The sequence below is a fragment of the Protomyctophum bolini genome (genome assembly GCF_963924005.1).
Source record: "Protomyctophum bolini genome assembly, chromosome: 23".
NCBI classification, from domain to species: Eukaryota; Metazoa; Chordata; class Actinopteri; order Myctophiformes; family Myctophidae; genus Protomyctophum; species Protomyctophum bolini.
In genome coordinates this window covers 22,482,002-22,501,421 of record NC_137884.1, presented here as the reverse complement: position 1 = coordinate 22,501,421, position 19,420 = coordinate 22,482,002, and the positions used below count along the sequence as shown (strand labels likewise).

Genomic DNA, 19,420 nt, shown 5'->3' with positions numbered 1-19,420 from the left:
CATTCACACTGCCCGGCTCTCTGGGGCAAGCATATGCACGCACACACGCACGTGCACGCGCACACGCACACGAACACGCACACACACTATATATAAACAGCATGGAGTGGAATCCAGAGCGGTTGTTTTTGTCATGAGAACATGTTCCTTCCTTCCATGATGTGCCACTAATAGGAAGCATACGAGTCATAGATCCAGACAGAACGTTTTGCTTTATTATGGCTACAAGTTCATCTTGTTCTCATGGGGACGTGTTGGGATGTAAAACTGTTTTCTGAGTGGGGGTTGAATGGGGTGAACCCCTCATGAGATGTAAATACAGTTTGCTGAGTGGGGGTTGAATGGGGTGAACCCCTCATGAGATGTAAAACAGTTTGCTGAGTGGGGGTTGAATGGGGTGAACCCCTCATGAGATGTAAAAACTGTTTGCTGAGTGGGGGTTGAATGGGGTGAACCCCTCATGAGATGTAATACAGTTTTCTGAGTGGGGGTTGAATGGGGTGAACCCCTCATGAGAGGTAAAACAGTTTGCTGAGTGGGGGTTGAATCATGGGGTGAACCCCTCATGAGAGGTAAATACAGTTTGCTGAGTGGGGGTTGAATGGGGTGAACCCCTCATGAGATGAAAAAACTGTTTGCTGAGTGGGGGTTGAATGGGGTGAACCCCTCATGAGATGTAAATACAGTTTGCTGAGTGGGGGTTGAATGGGGTGAAGGTGATCCCGTCATTCTCATGTCATTCAGACGGAATGGGACGACCCTGGGCTCGGGATTGTGACCGTTTCGGTCGCAAATGCGCCTGAATTTGTATCTCTGCGAGTTTGCGACCGAAACATAGAACTGGGAGCACCGGACCGGACCGGACCGGGGCCGCTGCTAATGCATGCTGCGGTGGGATAAGAACGGTCGATTGTAGCAAAACGGGCGCTGGCTGGTGCACGCGGGTTACCCTCGGCTGCTTCTGACAGACACATTCACACACCTTTACATAGATGGTGCATTACATTCACCCATTCACACACACCTTCACACACCTTTACATAGATGGTGCATTACATTCACCCATTCACACACCTTTACATAGATGGTGCATTACATTCACCCATTCACACACACACATTCACACATCTTTAGATAGATTGTGCATTACATTCACCCATTCACACACACATTCACACACCTTTAGATAGATTGTGCATTACATTCACCCATTCACACACACATTCACACACCTTTAGATAGATTGTCCATTACATTCACCCATTCACACACACATTCACACACCTTTACATAGATTGTGCATTACATTCACACTACACATTCACACACATTTACATAGATTGTGCATTACATTCACACACACATTCACACACCTTTACATAGATTGTGCATTACATTCACCCATTCACACACACCTTTACATAGATATCACCAGGGCTACCAAGTAAAAACAAAAGTTAATTTCGAGCCCTGCCCACCGTGCTCGTAGTGCAAAACAAACCGACAATGCATGCCACTCTGAGAGGTGGGCAAGGCCCGATGCCACCAATGGGACACGAGAGAGAGAGTGTGTGTGTGTGTGTGTGTGTGTGTGTGTGTGTGTGTGTGTGTGTGAGAGAGAAATATAAGGATTGGTGGCAGTGATGCTTGCAGAGACTGAGCTGTGTGCCACCATTGTGCCTCAGTCAGTGCCAGGGGGGGCTGGGGGGAGGGAGGGGGCCAGGGGGGTCTGTCAGAGGAGAGCAGGGTTACCCCAGAGATACACTGCCTCTTCTCTGGAATGCCCAGGAGGAGATCAGTCCTGAGTCTCAGTGTCTTGGTCAAGGACACTTCGACACCAACTCTGGGTTCTAAACCAGGGTTCTAAACGGCACCAATGAAATATTAAAGTTTTACGTTGAAATGATAATTGAAGCCTCTCTGTGCAGCGCATCAGTGTGTCCTGTTGTGTACAAATTCAATAAATCAAATCAAATTCAACTAATCTTTCTTTCTCATTCCGCTGCACTGTTGGACAAGTACTTGACTTCTCTATAGGGGGTTGAGCTACCGTTTACAGTTTGTCTTCTCTAGGTTGAGCTACCGTTTACAGTTTGTCTTCTCTAGGGGGTTGAGTTACCGTTTACAGTTTGTCTTCTCTAGGGGGTTGAGCTACCGTTTACAGTTTGTCTTCTCTAGGGGGTTGAGCTACCGTTTACAGTTTGTCTTCTCTAGGTTGAGCTACAGTTTACAGTTTGTCTTCTCTAGGGGGTTGAGCTACCGTTTACAGTTTGTCTTCTCTAGGTTGAGCTACCGTTTACAGTTTGTCTTCTCTAGGGGGTTGAGCTACCGTTTACAGTTTGTCTTCTCTAGGGGGGTTGAGCTACCGTTTACAGTTTGTCTTCTCTAGGTTGAGCTACCGTTTACAGTTTGCCCTCTCTAGGGGGGTTGAGAGAAGACCGTTTACAGTTTTCCACTCCTCCACCTGAGTCTTTGAACTCAGTGGCTTATCAGTCCCGCTGTGTCCTTTTTACTGAGGAAGGAAGGGAATTATAACATTTAAAAGTGGAACACATCTGTGTCTCCTCAAAGCTTTTAACCCAATCCCTCCCGTTACGCTAGCAGTCAACCCTCCATCCAACCTTTTGTCCGGGACCACCGGGGCTGGACAAAATCTCTTTTTTCAGAGTGTTTTTCAGAGTACCAGTTGGCGGCTGGAGCGCGGAGAAAGGGGCCGATCATCTGGCGGTCCCCGGAACATCCAGACACACAGTAATGGGTCCAGGAGGCTGGCCCGGTTTCGGCGAGGCGCCCCGCGTCCGAAACGGTCGAGAAATGACCGAGTGACCGACCGTGTGGGGGTCCCCGGGGGGTCTCTCTACTGTACTGTACTGTACTGTACTGTACTGTACTGTACTGTACTGTCACCCGAAAACATCATATATACAGTTTGTCTACGAGCTTGTAGATTGTAGCAATGTGAAGACGTGTGCAAATGTTTGAATACCGGTATATATTCTTTCACAGCAAATGTTTTTAACTCATATCTTTGTTTCTGGGGGGACAACATATTTTTCTTTTTGGGGTCCTTGACATGAAATAGTTTGAGAACCACTGATACAGAAACATAGGGTTTTTCAGAAATTTGATTTATATTTATATATTTTAGGACATTTAGCAGAATCTGGTCTCAGGTCAGAATGGGTCAGACAGCACCATCTGCTGTTCAACACGCCACATCACTACCTCAACGTCCCACAGAAGGGCTGGGTGGTTTAGCTTATACTCTAGCGCCACCATGTGGCATAAACAATGTGCTGAGCTCAATTATGTTCGCATGCCGAAATCCGGTGAGATAAATTAAGAGGGCAAATCCAATCCAATCAATTAACAGAGAAAAACATATCAATGAGATAGGATACATTATACACAAGGAAGGAAGGAAGGAATGAAGGAAGAAAAGAAAGGAAGACATTTTATTGGCCTAAAATATTGTCTATATACATTCATTCATGAATCCACTTGCTGGATATTTTAATAGGGGTTTATATGTGACCATACCATTAACATCCTATGAAGCAAGCTAAAAAAACCCACAATGCTTTATGTAGCATGTGACATATCAGACTAGAATATATGTGACCATACCATTAACATCCGATCACAATGCTTTATGTAGCATGTTAGTGTCCGTTTGTACACTTTCTGAGTTACCAAAAAGACCGTTATGGGTCTATAACTGTAGTGTAGAGTCAGTCAGTTGACGCAACGGCGCACTGTGAGCTCTCTCTCTCTCTCACACGTCCATCTCTCTCTCACACGTCCGTCTCTCATCTCTCTCACATCTCTCTCTCAAACACGTGTGTCTCTCTCTCTCTCTCTCTCTCTACTTGAATAAGCGATCTGAAAATGCGAAATATTGCATGTTGCAGTTCGCCTGCGAATCTCAATCAAAATACGACACCAGAGCGACCAAATAAAGAGCGAAAACGCCACTGATGTGGAAGCTTGCATGGACTTCAATTGTTTTTTTTTTAAATGCGTGTAATGACCTTTAGTGCTATGGGCCATGATGGAGTCTGAAAAGGTGGTTTGTTTGCTGTAGCAGACAAACTTTGTGTGTTTTTTTTAAATCAAATACACAGAAAACATGCAGAGCCATTAAGTTCCATGCCATTAAATGAAAAGTGGTATCTGTGTTTAGCTATAGTTCAACTGTAAAGTACTGTGAAAATGACATATATTATCATATAGGAATACATTTGTCTCCTGTGTTGACTCTGCATACTGTGCAAATTACACACCGATTGAACATTTGCAACAACTACAAAAACACAGTATCAATACTGCAATGTAATGCCTCAAGTAAAGTATGAATACCTCACAATTGTACTTAAATAAATGTACTCAGTTACTTTCTAAAAATCACTTGTTTTTTGCCATTTCTGACAGGCTCAATGCATGTGCACACATCCACACAAAGACTAGTTGTTTAAATAATAAACACTGATAGTTATATAATCAATGCCTAAACGTATTCATAAATAAGAATATTAGGACAAAAATACAAATACACTTATTTTTTTGTACTTAAAACAAGCTTGGAGACAAGCAGACACAGAGCATGTCTGATTCAACATAGAGTGCCACCGAAAAATAGCTTCCAATAGCTTAGATAGCAAATGACCTCCTTTCATCCACTCCCTCTGGTAGACGGTACAAAGTACCAAAAGCTAACCGTAACGTTGAAAAACAAATCCATCATCCCAAATGCCATTAAGGCACTAAATGATACCATGTCTCGCTAGATTTGTTGTTTTTCCAATGTATTTGCCACTGTGTTGTCCTGCACTTTTTTGCCATGAGAAAATAATTGTATAAGTGTTGTTGCTATTGTTGTAACCGTTTGTTTTTTACTGTTGTTGAGACCGAAGACAAATTTCCACACGTGGACAATAAATTAAACTAACTAACTTGTTATTTTGCGTGGAGTATAGCGCTGTGTGCTACATATACATGATCGCATCGACCAACAAAAACGTACGACGTGTTGCATGCTGAAAATAGCAGATTTACAAGCTCACAACGCGTCGCGTCTACCACACGTTGTTAGCTATTTTCAGCACATGGAAATATGCAGGCTGAGACGTTCAGAAACCTTTCCCTTCACAATAAAATCACATCAGCTTTCACATTTTGGGACTTCTAGACCCAATAGGAACTCACCAGTCTGTGTGTTGGTCGTCGATGACCAATAGGATCTTGGGCTTGCGTATGACGGGTTTGGCTGCTGCTTCGGCTGCTGCCGCAGCTGCCTTGGCCTTGTGCGCCCCCGCCACGCTCTGCGCCATCTGAGCACTCTTCACCACGCTGGAGAACGAGGACAGGAAGGAGGGGGGAGGGGCCGAGGAGGAGGAGGAGGCGGGGGTAATGCCCGGCATCATGCTGGGGGGCTGCAGGAGAAGAACCAATCACAGCTTTAACGCTAACACTTTAGCATTCAAGATGGAAGCCAAAACCGGAGTCATATTAGTGTAATAGCCTGAAAACACCCGGCGCCCAAAGCACCACCACTTTTGTCCACCAGGCGGCACTCAATGTCAATGTCTGCCAACGACTTAATTGACTGCTTTTTTAGCAACTCCCACAGCGCCAACGACGTCTTTATCGTCTTTTTCAGACGTGTATAACGTTGGGCAAAAAAAAAAACATAGTGGCGATGGATGAGTTAAAACAGTTACCTGTCGCCTCTCGGTTGCCGGGGAGGCGGGGGTCGAGGTGGAGGTGTGGCCACGGGGAGGAGGGGCGGGGCTATCGGGGCCTCCGGGGGGGGGGTTCTGATTGGCCAGCTCCGTCATGTAGCCGTTGGGGAGGTTAGCCACGAAGCTGCTGTCCGACAGGCGACGGCGAAGGTAGTTCATGCTGACAGGCTGCAGGGGGCGCTGTCGTTACCGCTGTTGTTGTTCAGGACAGGAGGAGGAGGAGAGGGAAGACTGGTAGAGAGAGAGAGAGAGAGAGAGAGAGAGAGACATAAGATGTCAGCCAAAAAAAAATCCCAAGACTGAAAATGATTAAATGAACCCTATGACATCACACACACACACACACACACACAGTCACACACACAAACACACACACACTATAATAATTATATTTGTCCCCTTATGCACAAGATCAGTATCGTGATAAAAACAATCGATGATCGGTTCAAAAAAACCTGATCGGAGTTGGTTGGAGCACCTCTAATTTGAATGAATGCCAGCCTTGTAGATCCAGCAGGATTCAGTGACACAGCAGTTGATTCAGTTTAACTGAATCAGTTAATTCAAATCCAGCAGGATTCATTGACACAGCAGTCGATTCCACAGCATGAACGTCACATAATCACAGAGTAAACCACACATAACAAGCTCAACGGTTACGTACAGTAAGCCATTAGAACCAACATGTATACAGCAGAGAAGACACGTCAGGTCTTGTAAATCAGTGGTTCCCAAAGTGGGGTCCGGGAACCCCCCCAGGGGTCCTTGAGGGACTTCCAGGGGGTCCCCAAGCTAGATGTAAGCACAAGTGATTAGACTTGCTGGGCATTTCTGCCTGACGCACCTCCGACGGTGCCATGGTGTTGGCTGCAGGGTCATCAGCCGGGAGCCACCCTTCACAGATGTTTGGCTCCTTTAATCCCGGAACATCTCTGGGTGGTGGAGCAGCGACAGGGCCGTCTCCCTGCCGCCCCCTGCAGCCAGCGGAAGGATCCTTGTTCTCCCCACACTCTGTCCCAGTGTTATTGCTTTTGTGGTTGTGGAATGAGTCCCAAGAGACTATGCATGGCAGGGACGTCCATCTCCCTGAGTCAGGCGTGGGCTGACCGCATACCACAGCATCTCAGGGTGGTGGAATATAGCAGCAGGAAAGGTTCCCTACTGCCCCCTGTCTACGCTCCTTGTTTTCCCCACGATTTGTCATTTCTCCTGAGCCATAACCAGAAGCTTCCTTGTTCTGCCTCCTCTGCCAGGACTTTGAGGGCATTCTTCAGCTTGGAGCCTTTGATCCCAAGGGACTTTAGTAGCCGCTGGGTGGATGCTCCAGTGTAGCCTCTACACCCGACTTCCACTGGGTATGTGAAGGCTCTCCACCCTGCTTGTGATATATAGTTTGTAACCAAATGGACCCTTATGGGTCTGTAACTCTGAGAGTGTACAAATGGAACCAAACAGACCCCAACGTGTCCGTATGGTTCCATTTGTACACTCTCAGAGTTCAAAAATTAACATTGATTTTACAATATAAATGTAGGTAAAAAAGCCATTAAATGGTGGTCCGCAGAATAATGCATGTCATTTTGGGGGTCCCTGGCATGAAAACGTTTGGGAACCACTGTTGTAAATCATGACAGTTTTCTGAAAACCCTGTTCCTACATCAGTGGTTCTCAAACTCAATTATTTCATGTCAAGGACCCCCAGAATTATATCAATTTGGCCGCCAGACACCCATATCAAAATATGTTGTTCCAGGGACCCCCCCCAGAAGCAAAGATTTGAGTGAAAAATGTTAGCTGTGAAAGAATATATATTTAAAGATTTGCACACACCTCCACATTTGCACGCTAATTTCATTTTTTAGCAGATCTGCTATTTTCCAACAGCTAAAGTATAAAACACAGATGCGTTCCAGGTCTTAATGAGTTCGCCTAAAAGGAATCGCCCTGCAGAGAAGCAACCAACATGCAAGAGGATGAGATGGACGAGACAATGGGTGATTAAACCAGGGTGATTAAAACAGGGTAATTAAAACAGGGTAATTGCTTTAGTAAACGTTGTGTGGAAGGAAGGGATGAGAGTGCATTTCTACTGAGCAGGATGGCATCGTGTCTAAAGCTGCTGTAACTTCAACAAAATGTGACCATACTTGACACGCACACAGTAAGCCATTGGATTCTTTCTTCATGTCATGTGAAAGCAGATGATCATGGCTTCAAATTGACATATTGGTTATTTCTTTCCAGCCTGTCTCCCACTCTGCACAGCTCAGGCTATTAAATCCTTTCTTAATTCCTTCTCTTTAAATCCTTGTATTCCTTCTTTTTAAAAGACAGCGGAGACAGTGTCAGCACACCGCTGCCCCCGCAGGTAGGGAGGGAGGGGGGGATGGAGGGGGAGTGTTCCGTCACTGTCAGTCAGGCCTGACGGACAAACATCGCATCGGGTTTATCAGGATAGGAAGAGCCTTTTCTTCCAAATATGTTGTTATTTTTTCTTTTAACCCATTTTGAGCAGGAACCCCTTTTTGTTATGTTGTTAGCTATTTAGCTATTGAAAAATAGCAGATCTACAAGCTCATAGTGCGGCAGCGAGTGAACTTGTAGGTCTGCCATTTTCGAAAAATCGTTAAAATGTGCCTCAAATCATTCAGAAAATTGTCATGATTTAGAAGCCTTTTTTTTCAACGTCAGGCCTGAACGGCCACCGTTCTGTAACGACGTTGATAACGAGAGCTGTGGGCTAAACTCTAGACAGGCCCAAAGTTATTAGTGGAGCCGCTGTAACCAATCAGGGCCCAGTATTCAAATATGAAAAAATTAAAATCGAACAATCGAGAGGGACGAGACAACTATCCACGCAATGATTATTAGTATCACTAATACTAATATCACTGGCTAGATATGACAAATAACACCAATATATAACATATAATAAATTACTGACATATTTAATGAGTGTACACAACAAAATGATAGCTGCTCTACAAGCTTACAAACTAACAAGCGATTATGACGATGCCGTAAAACTTGATCCGATCCTCGTGTCCGATTCTAGTCTGTGATTGACAGATCCATGGCAGGTGAAAGACCCAGTGTCTGATTCTATAGTCTCTGATTCAGTGGTTACAAAACCTTTTTCATGTCAAGGACCCCCAAATTGACACTAAATAGCCCACGGAACCCCATTAGAAAGGATATGCCAGGGACCTCCATATAAGAGAAGATTGTTACGGCTCTAGCAGTGATTCTCAACCAGTTTAATTTCAAGGACCCCCAGTTTGACATACATTAGTCTACGGATACCATTTAATGGCATTTCTATCTCTGGGACCCCCAATTTATATTATAAAATCAATGTTATTTTAACTCTGAGAGTGAACAAATGGAACAAATTGGTTCCATTTGTACACTCACTGAGTTACAGACCAATTTGGTTCTAAACTATCATTTAGCTGGGGATCCCCTGGAACTCCCCCAGGTACCCCTGGGGGTCCCCGGATCCCACTTTGGGAACCACTGCTCTGACTGACAGGCCCAGGCCTATATAGTCTGTGATTGACAGGCCCAGCAGTGTGATCAACGATCTGACAGTCGGCGACTCAATTAAACCAACGGTGCACGTCATGCGAGAACAAACAAAACAAACGCCTCATTAATGAGTGACTTAGCGTTTCTGCTCAGATTAAAATAGCTTCCCTTTCAAACCGACACCTGTGGTTTTATTTAGTTATAGCAGAACTTTGAACGCTGCATTCCATTCCTAATCCGTTCTGCATTACGAGTAGTGCACAACGCAAGATCTTTAAGCCGTTTCGGGCAGGAACCCCTTTTGGTGTTTTAAGCATTATGTTATGCTTTAGCTGTTGGAAAAATAGCAGATCTACAAGCTCTTGTAGGTCTGCTATTTTTGAAAAATCGTGAAAATGTGGCGCAAATTTGGAATATATATTTCTTCAGACGAACGTTTTTAACTCAAATCTTTGCTACTGGGAGGGTCCCTGGAACAACACATTTTCTGCGGATATAATTACATATAATGTTTTGGGGGTCCTTGACATGAAAAGGGTTGAGCACCACTGATACAGAAACATGAGGTATTTCAGAAAACTGTCAGGATTATTTATTTTTTAATTTCGACGTCAGGCCTAAATGGGTTAAGCCGTTGGGGTTAACAGAACAAAGTATAAGCATTGCTCAACACATTAGTACACCACCAACACAGTGGTGTTTACATTTAAAATAACAGAAATGTAAAGTATTAGTAGTCTAAGGAGCTGCGACGACAAAGACCTGTGGAGCATCTCTAAGGCTAAAGCACTCCTCTCTTCTCTTCTGCCCAGTGATCGGCTAATCCTCTCTTCTCTTCTGCCCAGTGATTGGCTAATTAATATTTCATAGTGCTTTATTTGCTATAGTATGACATCATAACTAGGCGTGGATCTCGTTTGCGTCCGAGCATAGGCATGGTAACACCCCCGCCTGCCTGTGATTGGCCTATACCGACACTGCCCGTCTCGACTGTCGTCCGAGATGCGAGGTTACTCCGTGGTGGGAAAGTAGAGTAGTGCGGTATGTTACAAGTGTACTAGAACTTGTAAAATGTATTTTTGTAGAAGAGGCAAACTAATATTGTTTATGCCGTTTGCTTTGATGGAATCATTGATTGAACATGCACGCCATAATAGGATTTGATTTGGGTGTGTTCTAAAAGAAAGTGTCTGTGTTGATTATTGTGTAACTTGTTTGTATGTGTAAACTTTATTACAGTAGTACATTATTGTAATATTAAAAAGGTTTATTTTCCCTTCATCTTTATCCTTTTTAGTGTAATAGTATTAGTTTACTATAGATTAATACACAATAATCAACACTAACACTTTATTTAGAACACACCCAAATCAAATCTATAGTACAACGTACACGTGTGTTCAATTATTCAATCAAAGCAAACAGCATAAAGTTAGTTTGCCTCTTCTACAAAAATAAAACGTAGTTTTAGTTAGTTAGATACAAGGCTGCATTCGCACGTGCCAAGCTGTCATTCTCTTGTTGTATCATTAATATTTCTAAAATATTAGTGCAACTTCCGTTCAACTTTGACTTCTCTATCACGTGGAACTATATGGGCGTAGTGGACACAAAAAAAACATAGTTCCGTGTGATAGAGGGGTAAAAAATAATGAACGAAAGTTGCACAATATGGTAGAAATAGGTCAACAATACAAATTACACTAGTTTTGTGGATTAATTTACTTTTAATGCGTGCCCCCCCCCCTGTGCCCCCCCACAAAATGACCGGAACTACTTAAAGGTTTTATGACATTCATTTTCATTTATTTTTGTTTTTGTTTTTTGTTTTAGGTTTTATGACCTCAATTACACCCAAAAAACCTGAACTTTGAACATTCAGTGGATTTTCTGTGGTCTGAAGTTTCCTTTGGGGTTTGGAAGCCTTTTGAGCTACAATGAAAACAGGCAAAACAGTGAAAACAGTGACATCTGCTGGCAAATCCCATTGACATATATGGGATTTGCAGGATCTTACATCACAAACTGCCGGCAAATCAGAGCACCTGTTTGAGCCAGAAAACCCCTGATCACAGAAAATCTACTGAATGTTAAAAGTTCATGTTTTTTGGGTGCAATTGAGATTAGAAAACCTAAAAAAAATAAGAACAATTCCAAAACATTTTTTTTAATGTCACAATCCCTTTAATATCTCACCAAACCAGAGCAGAACTCTCACCACGGGACTCATGCAATTAATACAGTTGCAACCACTATAATAATGGCAACTATTTCATACAGCTTAAGTTACAAGAATTCTGAATAATCCCTTTAAGAGTTAAAGAAAGAATTTCTGCATACAGATATAGCCACAACCATAAGATTTTAGAATTTTACCTCTTCAGTTGAAACCATTTGGTTTCATTTTACACTCTCAAGAGTAATTGTTTTGTTAAACATCTGCATTAGTAAAAATGTACAAGAAGTCTAAACAATTACAGACTGTAGAAGAATTGTTATTTTGATCAACGTTTAACGGTTATCTCTCCTAATGGATATACCAACATCAAATACAGTGACAACAGCAAAAAAATATTCTTTAGTTTTGGGTCTGAGAGGCTAAATGTCATCAAATGGTGGTCCGTGGCTCAGATGCAGAATACAACAAAAACAATCCTTGACATGAAAAACGTAGAAAACCAGTGAATCAGGTAATGATGATAATAACCGCAGGTGACAACAATGTACCCCTGACTGCACCACTGAGATTAGATATGGCTGAGGGAACACACACACACACACACACACACACACACACACACACACACACACACACACACACACACACACACACACAGAGTAGACCAGCAACACACACACACTAGACAAGCAGCCCCACACACACACAGACGTAGCCGCCTTTCGGAACCCTCGGTGAAGCTCTTTTCATCGTTTCCCCGTAGGGTCCCTGATCAGTCCGTAAGCACTCAATAGGACGCAGGTGTACATACGCTTCGTTCACACCGCTCTGCGCTCCGCTTGAGTGGCGGTGAGATGTTTCAAAGATGCATACAGCGGCTATAGGAGACAACGGAAATGTGGGAGAAATCGCATTAAAAGCCGATGCCGTCAAGTATATTTTTAATATTATTTTTCTCCAGTTTTGGCTGCTCTGAAATTCTCTCTTCCTCCCTTCCTTATTGACTTCCCATTGTACCGCCTCCCGCACCGAGAGTGGCTAGCTACGTTCCTGCCTCTGATCTGCTCTGTCGCAGCTAGCCAGTCTCGGTGCGGGAGGCGGTACAATGGGAAGTCAATAAGGAAGTCAAGGAAGGAAGGAAGAGAGAATTTCAGAGCTGCCAAAACTGGGGGAAAAAATACTTAGCGGCATCGGCTCTTAATGCGATTCCTCCCACGTTTCCGTTGTCTCCTATAGCCGCTGTATGCATCTTTGAAACATCTCACCGCCACTCAAGCGGAGCGCAGAGCGGCGTGAACGGAGCGTATGTACACCTGCGTCCTATTGAGTGCTTACGAACTGATCAGGGACCCTATGGGGAAACGATGAAAGAGCTTAACAGAGGGTCCCGAAAGGGGCTAACACAGACCCAGAGAAGACCAGCAACCACACACACACACACACACAGTGTACCAGCAGCCACACACACACAGTAGACCAGCAGCCACACACACACAGAGAGAAGACCCCACCCCCCACCCACATCCATCCATCATCCTAGAATAAGATCCATTCACAAAACTCCCTATAGCTGTGTAAACACACACACACACACACACACACACACACACACACACACACACACACACACACTGCAGCAGACACCACAAGGCTGTTGCATGTTGGCGTTGGTCCAATAATAATAATAATAATAATACTATACAAATATCAGCAGCAATAAATGTCCTGATTATTAACGGTTCTAATTGACTGTTAACTGAGGAGGAGGAGGTGTGATGTGATGATGATGGCCCTTCTCTATCCTATCATAAAACTAAAGAAACGCACAAGCCATGAAAGCAGCCGCATATTCACATACGTTTCCACAGCGTCGCGCTGTGTTGGCGTTCTGTTCTGCCCTGTTCTGTTCTGTCCGCCGTTTAGTGAAGAGAATGAACACACAAAGATGTTACTATTTATTTTATTTACCTTTTCTCGGCTGTCTCTCCTGTGTGTGTGTGTCGGTGTTTGATGCTCCCTGCATCAAAGCTCAGCCTCCCAGACAAGCCCCTCTCGCTGTGTATGCCGCAAGGCATGCTGGGTAAGGCGAGTTCCCTAATAATGCACTGACTGCTTTCCTAATTCCCAAACAGTGGGTATTTCTTCAATTTTTTATACTATTATTATTATATGAAAACATTTGCATAAAACACTCACACAATGTTTGTTTTTTTCGTGAATTAATACAAAATAAATAATAATAAAAAATCAGTAGGCCTGGCTATAAATTTCACGAAGAAACAAAAAAAATCAAGAAATTCCATAATTTGAAAACAAAATGTTTAAAGAAGTATTGAAAATAGCCAATCTACAAGCTCATCGTGATGTGTCATGAGCTTGTAGATCTGCTATTTTCACTAGTCTGAGTCCCGGGAGACTTTTTTGGGGTCTTGAGCTGTTAAAAAGTTTGGATAACACTGCCGCAATCCTCCAACCTGGAACTACAGCGCAATGCATGCTGGGAAGGCGAGTTCTCTAAATGCATTCATCAACCCTTCAACCTGGAACTACAGCCCAATGCATGCTGGGAAGGCGAGTGCTCTAATTCAGGGGTCTGCTTTGCATGCAACCTTTATTTTTATTTTGTATTAAGTGCCATGTTTTTATTTTCTAGATAGTGTGCCAGGTCAACATTATTTTTCAATGACACCACATGAAAATTACCAACACATTTCTATTCTCCACAAATATATAAACCTTTTTAACTTATTTTTAAATATTTTAACCCCATTTGGTGGTAGCATTATGTTATGCTTTAGCTATTGAAAAATAGCAGATCTACAAGCTTGTAGGTCTGCTATTTTAGAAAAATCGAAGAACGACTGACATAGAAACAGCTTTTTCAGAAAACTGTCAGGATGTAGTAGAAGACATTTTTAGAATCTGATCTCAGGTCAAAATGGGTACCAAAAATACTCTCTCACACTCTCTCACATGCCAGTGGGTGTGCCAGTAATCACCCTCCTTTGTGCCAACGTTGGCACCGGGGTGCCAAAGGTTTCCTATACGATTTGAAAATAGCCGATGTACAAGCTTACAACGCCATTAAAAAAAATAATAGCCTAAAGTAATAAAATAGCTAAATGGATTAATATGCGGGAGGGACAATGGAGTATAAGGCTAATTTGCAGCAAAGTCCAATTCCACTGCCAATTATTGATTATTGTCCTGGTTTTGCTTCATTTCCCAAAGAGGCCTGCTGGTCTGCGGCTTTATACTGTTGAGACACGTGTAATGAATTGGTTCAAAGCCAAGTGAGTCACACAGCTATGAATGGGTAAAAGGTAAGGTAAGGTTAAGGTAATTTTATTTATAGAGCGCCTTTCAAAACAGTTGCTGTACAATAAAATAAAAGGAACAAGAACATCTCAATCAAAAATAAACCAACAATGAAATAAGAAACAGAGCAGCAAAGACAGTACCTAGAAATAGATAAAAATAGAACAGTACAGATTAATCAACAAAAGAAATTGAAGCAATCACTTGAGCAAACCAAAATGTTTGCGGTACAAAGGAGTTTTTAGTAGCTTCTTAATTAAAGATGCCAACAGACACAGCGTTTCTCAAGTAGAGTGGTACAGTAAGTCATTCCACAGCGTACTGTAGGTGCAACAAAAGCTCGATCTCCTTTGGTTCGCAGCTTAGTGTGTGTCTGAAGGCAAGGGCGGCTGTGGCTCAGGAGGTAGAGCAGGTCGTCCAATGATCCGTGGGTTCGAATCCCGGCTCCTCCTCATGTCCACATGTGGAAGTGTCCTTGGGCAAGACACTGAACCCTACATTGCCTCCAATGAGTCGGACGGTGTGAGCTCGCCACCGTCAGTGTGTGAATGTGGACGCTGGCGTTGACTGTTTGCCACTTCACCTCCCAATGTATGAATGAATGAACCATTGTAAAGCGCTTTGAGCACTTGGAAAAGCGCTATAAAAATGCAATTCATTAAGGCAAGACACTTGGAAAAATCACACCTGTGTGAATTGAGCGGTGCAACTATACATGTATTAGTGTGGTTGCCCAAAGGGCAAACAGACTATAGTTATTGTCACTTTTTAGTTGTTATAGTTACTGCACTCTACTGTGCTCTGTACTGTATTGTATTGTAGTATACTGTGCGGGGGGGGGGGGGGGGGGGTCCCCGGGAACATTCAGACCTTCTTGTAAATTAAGTAATGCAGACCAATAATCACTCTCAAGATTTAAAGATCTATAAGGGTCCATTTGGTTCCCAACTCTTCATCATTTAGCTGCATTGGGGACCACCTGGAACCCTCCTCAAGGACCACTGGTTGAAAACCACTGACTTATAGACCCTCTAGGCTAGACTTAGTAAAACAGACTTTTTTGTACAGTGTACAGTGTGTGTACCATGGTGACAATCAATTCTTGATAAAAAACAAAAAAGCTTCTAATAATTTATGCCCCAAAATGTATAAATCTCACACTATTAAGGCAACCGGCCGGTTCTACGCGCTGCACAAGGTGCCCTTTTTTCACTTGAGCACCTGCCCCTCTAAATGTCTGTTTACAGGAGTTCCCTGAGACAAAGGAGTTTGACAATCACGACGATGTCTCCCTCTAGTGGTCAGATAGGCGTAATGCAGCATGTAATGTAACCAGACAACTATTCCACAATCTCCGAATGCTATAGTCTGGAACTATAGCCCCCATGAGCTGAGTAAAGTGTTATTCATAGTCTGGATTTTGTGCGGTGACTGAGGTGACCACCGAACTACAAAATGACGTCACGAGCCGCGGTGAAGAGCAAACCACCGCCACCTTCCCAGCCCTTCTCTCTGTTTTTACTCACCACCACCTCACCACCGGAGCGGTGGTCACCTCACCACCGGAGCGGTGGTCACCTCACCACCGGAGCGGTGGTCACCTCACCACCGGAGCGGTGGTCACCTCAGCACCGGAGCGGTGGTCACCTCACCACCGAAAGACCAGACTATGAATGAGCCTTAAGTAAGCTGCCATTTCAGTTCAGGAAAAAATGTTTTAATAAAATATCTTTACATTTTATTTTTGTATTTTTACTTTTCTGCTAAGCAACAAGCTATATATGCTGAGATTTGCGCGACTATAAAGACAAAACGGAAGTGGGGAGGAGGCTCCACTTCCGCTTTATCACTTTATCTCATGACAGCTCTACCGTTGCTCCAGACTGTATGATGAAGCGTTTGGAAATTGCGAGAGTCAACAGTCTGGTAGAGACCAGGGAAGACAGGACAGGCCTCAGAGTGACTGAGAGCAAACAACTAGTGTAACATTCACATTAAAACGAGAAAATATCAAACTATAATATCTATACCATTTCACATACGATAAGATGTGATGTAAGAAAGATATCAGACAAATTACATCACAGATAAACATATTCCACAGACCACAATTTGCGTGTTTATCATTCCGTGTCATGCTTAATACCATACCAAGATTATTCAATTAAAATTCCCATCAAAAGTAATTCAAGTATTTCCATTGCCACTTGCTGTTGGAGCATTTTGGGAGGAAATAACAAGAGCCAGTCACCTTTGTCTCCATAAACCCGTTTTATATTAACATGAACGCACCTCTCATTATGTGGACCTTAAAACTGTTTTACTGCCGGGAATGGTTTACTCCAGGTAACTGTCGTTGCTATATACGACATACCCGCATTTTGTTTTTATGTGTTTAATCCGCCGTATTGTAATAAATAAAAAATAAACTCTGTCTTCGCCGCAGAGATAGAGACTAGATGGTTTCGTTTTGATGACGAAACCGGAAATCGTCACATGCTGTGGGCTGCTAGGGCTTCTGGGAAATTGAGGCCAATGCAAATGAATGGGGTACAACGCCTCCTGGAGGCGGGTCTTGTGTGCGTCTTCCGGGTGCACCAAGATGGTGGATGGTACGATCGGATAGGTAATACAACAATCTCGGCAGTGAAGGGGGGTTGATTAAAATGCGGGTTACGCGTTTAAACCAGTCCAAATGAATAGAGAAAACACAAATAAGAATTTTGGCATGACATCACAGGTTAACTGTAAAATTTCTATTCCAACATAAACTAGAACATTATCAAACTATAATAATAATAATAATATCTATACAATTTCACATAAGAAGTGAGATATTAAAGATCTCAGGCTGGCCGGGCAGTCAAACCCCACAGCAAATGGAATGAAATGGCTTACACAGACAAACACACGTCAATACAATCATCTCAAGTTAAATCCTGAGCGTTTGTAGTGGAATAAAGTTATTTACATTAACATGGTCTTTGTGTAAATGTGACGCGGCCATGTTGCCTTGTGTTCTGGTGGACATTTTAGTCAAATATCCCTTTTTTTCCCCTGCACGAACATGCAAAATGAAATGGACAATAACAATAGCAGCAATAGCAGAAACGCATATAGAGCTAAGGGTCCATTTGGTTCCATTTGTACACTCTCAGAGTTATGCAAATAAAACATTTGAGAACCACTAGTAGTAGTACTAGTGTACTCGGAAAATATGCCATACTGTACATACATAGTGTCGTAGAAATCAGTGTCAGACACCATTCAGCAAGTTATGGCCTTATGATCAAAATATGAACATTACAATGGCAATGGCGTCAAAAAGGAAATCAACTGGTTGGAATAACGTGTTCCTTCCACGCGCTACGTCCAACCAGGGAAACTCCCCCCCTGTCAGGTGTAAAGGAGCAACTTGGACACTCATGCATGAAGGAAGCATGAGTTCAAGTCCGTTGCTCTTCCCTTGTCCCCCATATATGGGGACTAGGTTGGTCTCCCCTTGTCCCCCATATATGGGGACCAGGTTGGCGGAGGGTGTGTAGAGCCCAGGAGCACATTAGATAATTGACACAGGGGTGAAGAATGGGTTACAAAATCGTGGGATAAAAATGTAATAAAAATAAAAAAATAAAAAGGAAATCAAACCTTTCTCATGGAACAGTCGGACACACTTGTCCCGTGCACGGCACCGCATCATCGAATGACCTCTGACCCCTGTACCGTCGCGTCGATGACGGCGCCCCTCAGTGTCACATTCAACAAACGACGCAGTCCTTCTTTGTCTTCTGCCGTGAGGAGGAGGAGGAAGAAAACGAAGAAGAAGACGTGGCCGGAGGTGAAGGGGGGGTTGACGTCAGGAAGTAGCTAGGGGCCGCGGGTCTGGCCGGAGGTGAAGGGGGGGTTGACGTCAGGATGTAGCTAGGGGATGAGTTGAATGAGAACGAGTTGAATGGATCTGCCCATGCATCGGGTCTGGCCGGAGGTGAAGGGGGGGTTGACGTCAGGACGTAGCTAGGGGACGAGTTGAATGAGAACGAGTTGAATGGATCTGTCCATGCATCGGGTCTGGCCGGAGGTGAAGGAACGGTGAACGGTGACCGGTGGGGTGACGTTAGGACGTAGCTAGGGGACGCAGGTCTGGGTGGAGCACTGTACTGTGGATGCAACGCTGGGTGCATGGCTGCGCTTTGCATGGCTGCTCTTTCCATGGATAAGCGAAGGCGGTGCGTTGCTGCTGCCGCCGCCGCAGGCGTAGGCGCTGCAGGCGCAGCTCTGGGTGCAGCCGGAGCGGGTCCCTTTACTGCTGCAGGGGCTGCAGGGGGCGTCGCTCGGACTCTGGGCGCAGGTGTCGGCGCAGGTGTTGGTCTCAGAACTGCAGGTGCAGCTGCAACTACAGGTGCCAGTACAGCAGCAGGCGCAGGTGTTGGTCTCAGAGTTGCAGGCACAGCAGCAGGCGCAGGTGTTGGTCTCAGAGTTGCAGGTACAGGTGCCAGTACAGCAGCAGGTGCAGCTGTAGGTGTTGGTCTCAGATTTGCAGGTAGAGTTGTAGGTGTTGGTCTCAGATTTGCAGGTAGAGCTGTAGGTGTTGGTCTCAGAGTTGCAGGTACAGGTGCCAGTACAGCAGCAGGTGCAGCTGTAGGTGTTGGTCTCA

The 19,420-nt window shown here is 44.0% G+C and overlaps 1 protein-coding gene and 1 long non-coding RNA gene across 3 annotated transcripts in view; one reads left to right on the top strand and one right to left on the bottom strand.

The window, feature by feature from the left end:
• The window catches only part of syn3 (synapsin III), a gene marked incomplete at both ends in the record, with an annotated part of 70,996 nt that extends 65,093 nt beyond the window's left edge, over window positions 1-5,903 (bottom strand). Inside the window, 2 exons of one of the 2 annotated variants that reach the window (XM_080757885.1) lie at window positions 5,206-5,432; window positions 5,721-5,903. In XM_080757885.1, the coding sequence (XP_080614011.1) occupies window positions 5,206-5,432; window positions 5,721-5,900 (407 nt within the window). The remainder of the gene's footprint in view (window positions 1-5,205; window positions 5,433-5,720) is intronic. The other variant, XM_080757884.1, reaches the window with a different exon arrangement.
• A 12,032-nt stretch (window positions 5,904-17,935) lies between these two features.
• LOC308310840 lies at window positions 17,936-19,398 on the top strand. Its single transcript, XR_013963546.1, has 3 exons — window positions 17,936-18,256; window positions 18,293-18,658; window positions 18,845-19,398. It is a non-coding gene; the product is annotated as an uncharacterized lncRNA (long non-coding RNA).
• The last annotated feature ends 22 nt before the right edge of the window (window positions 19,399-19,420 follow it).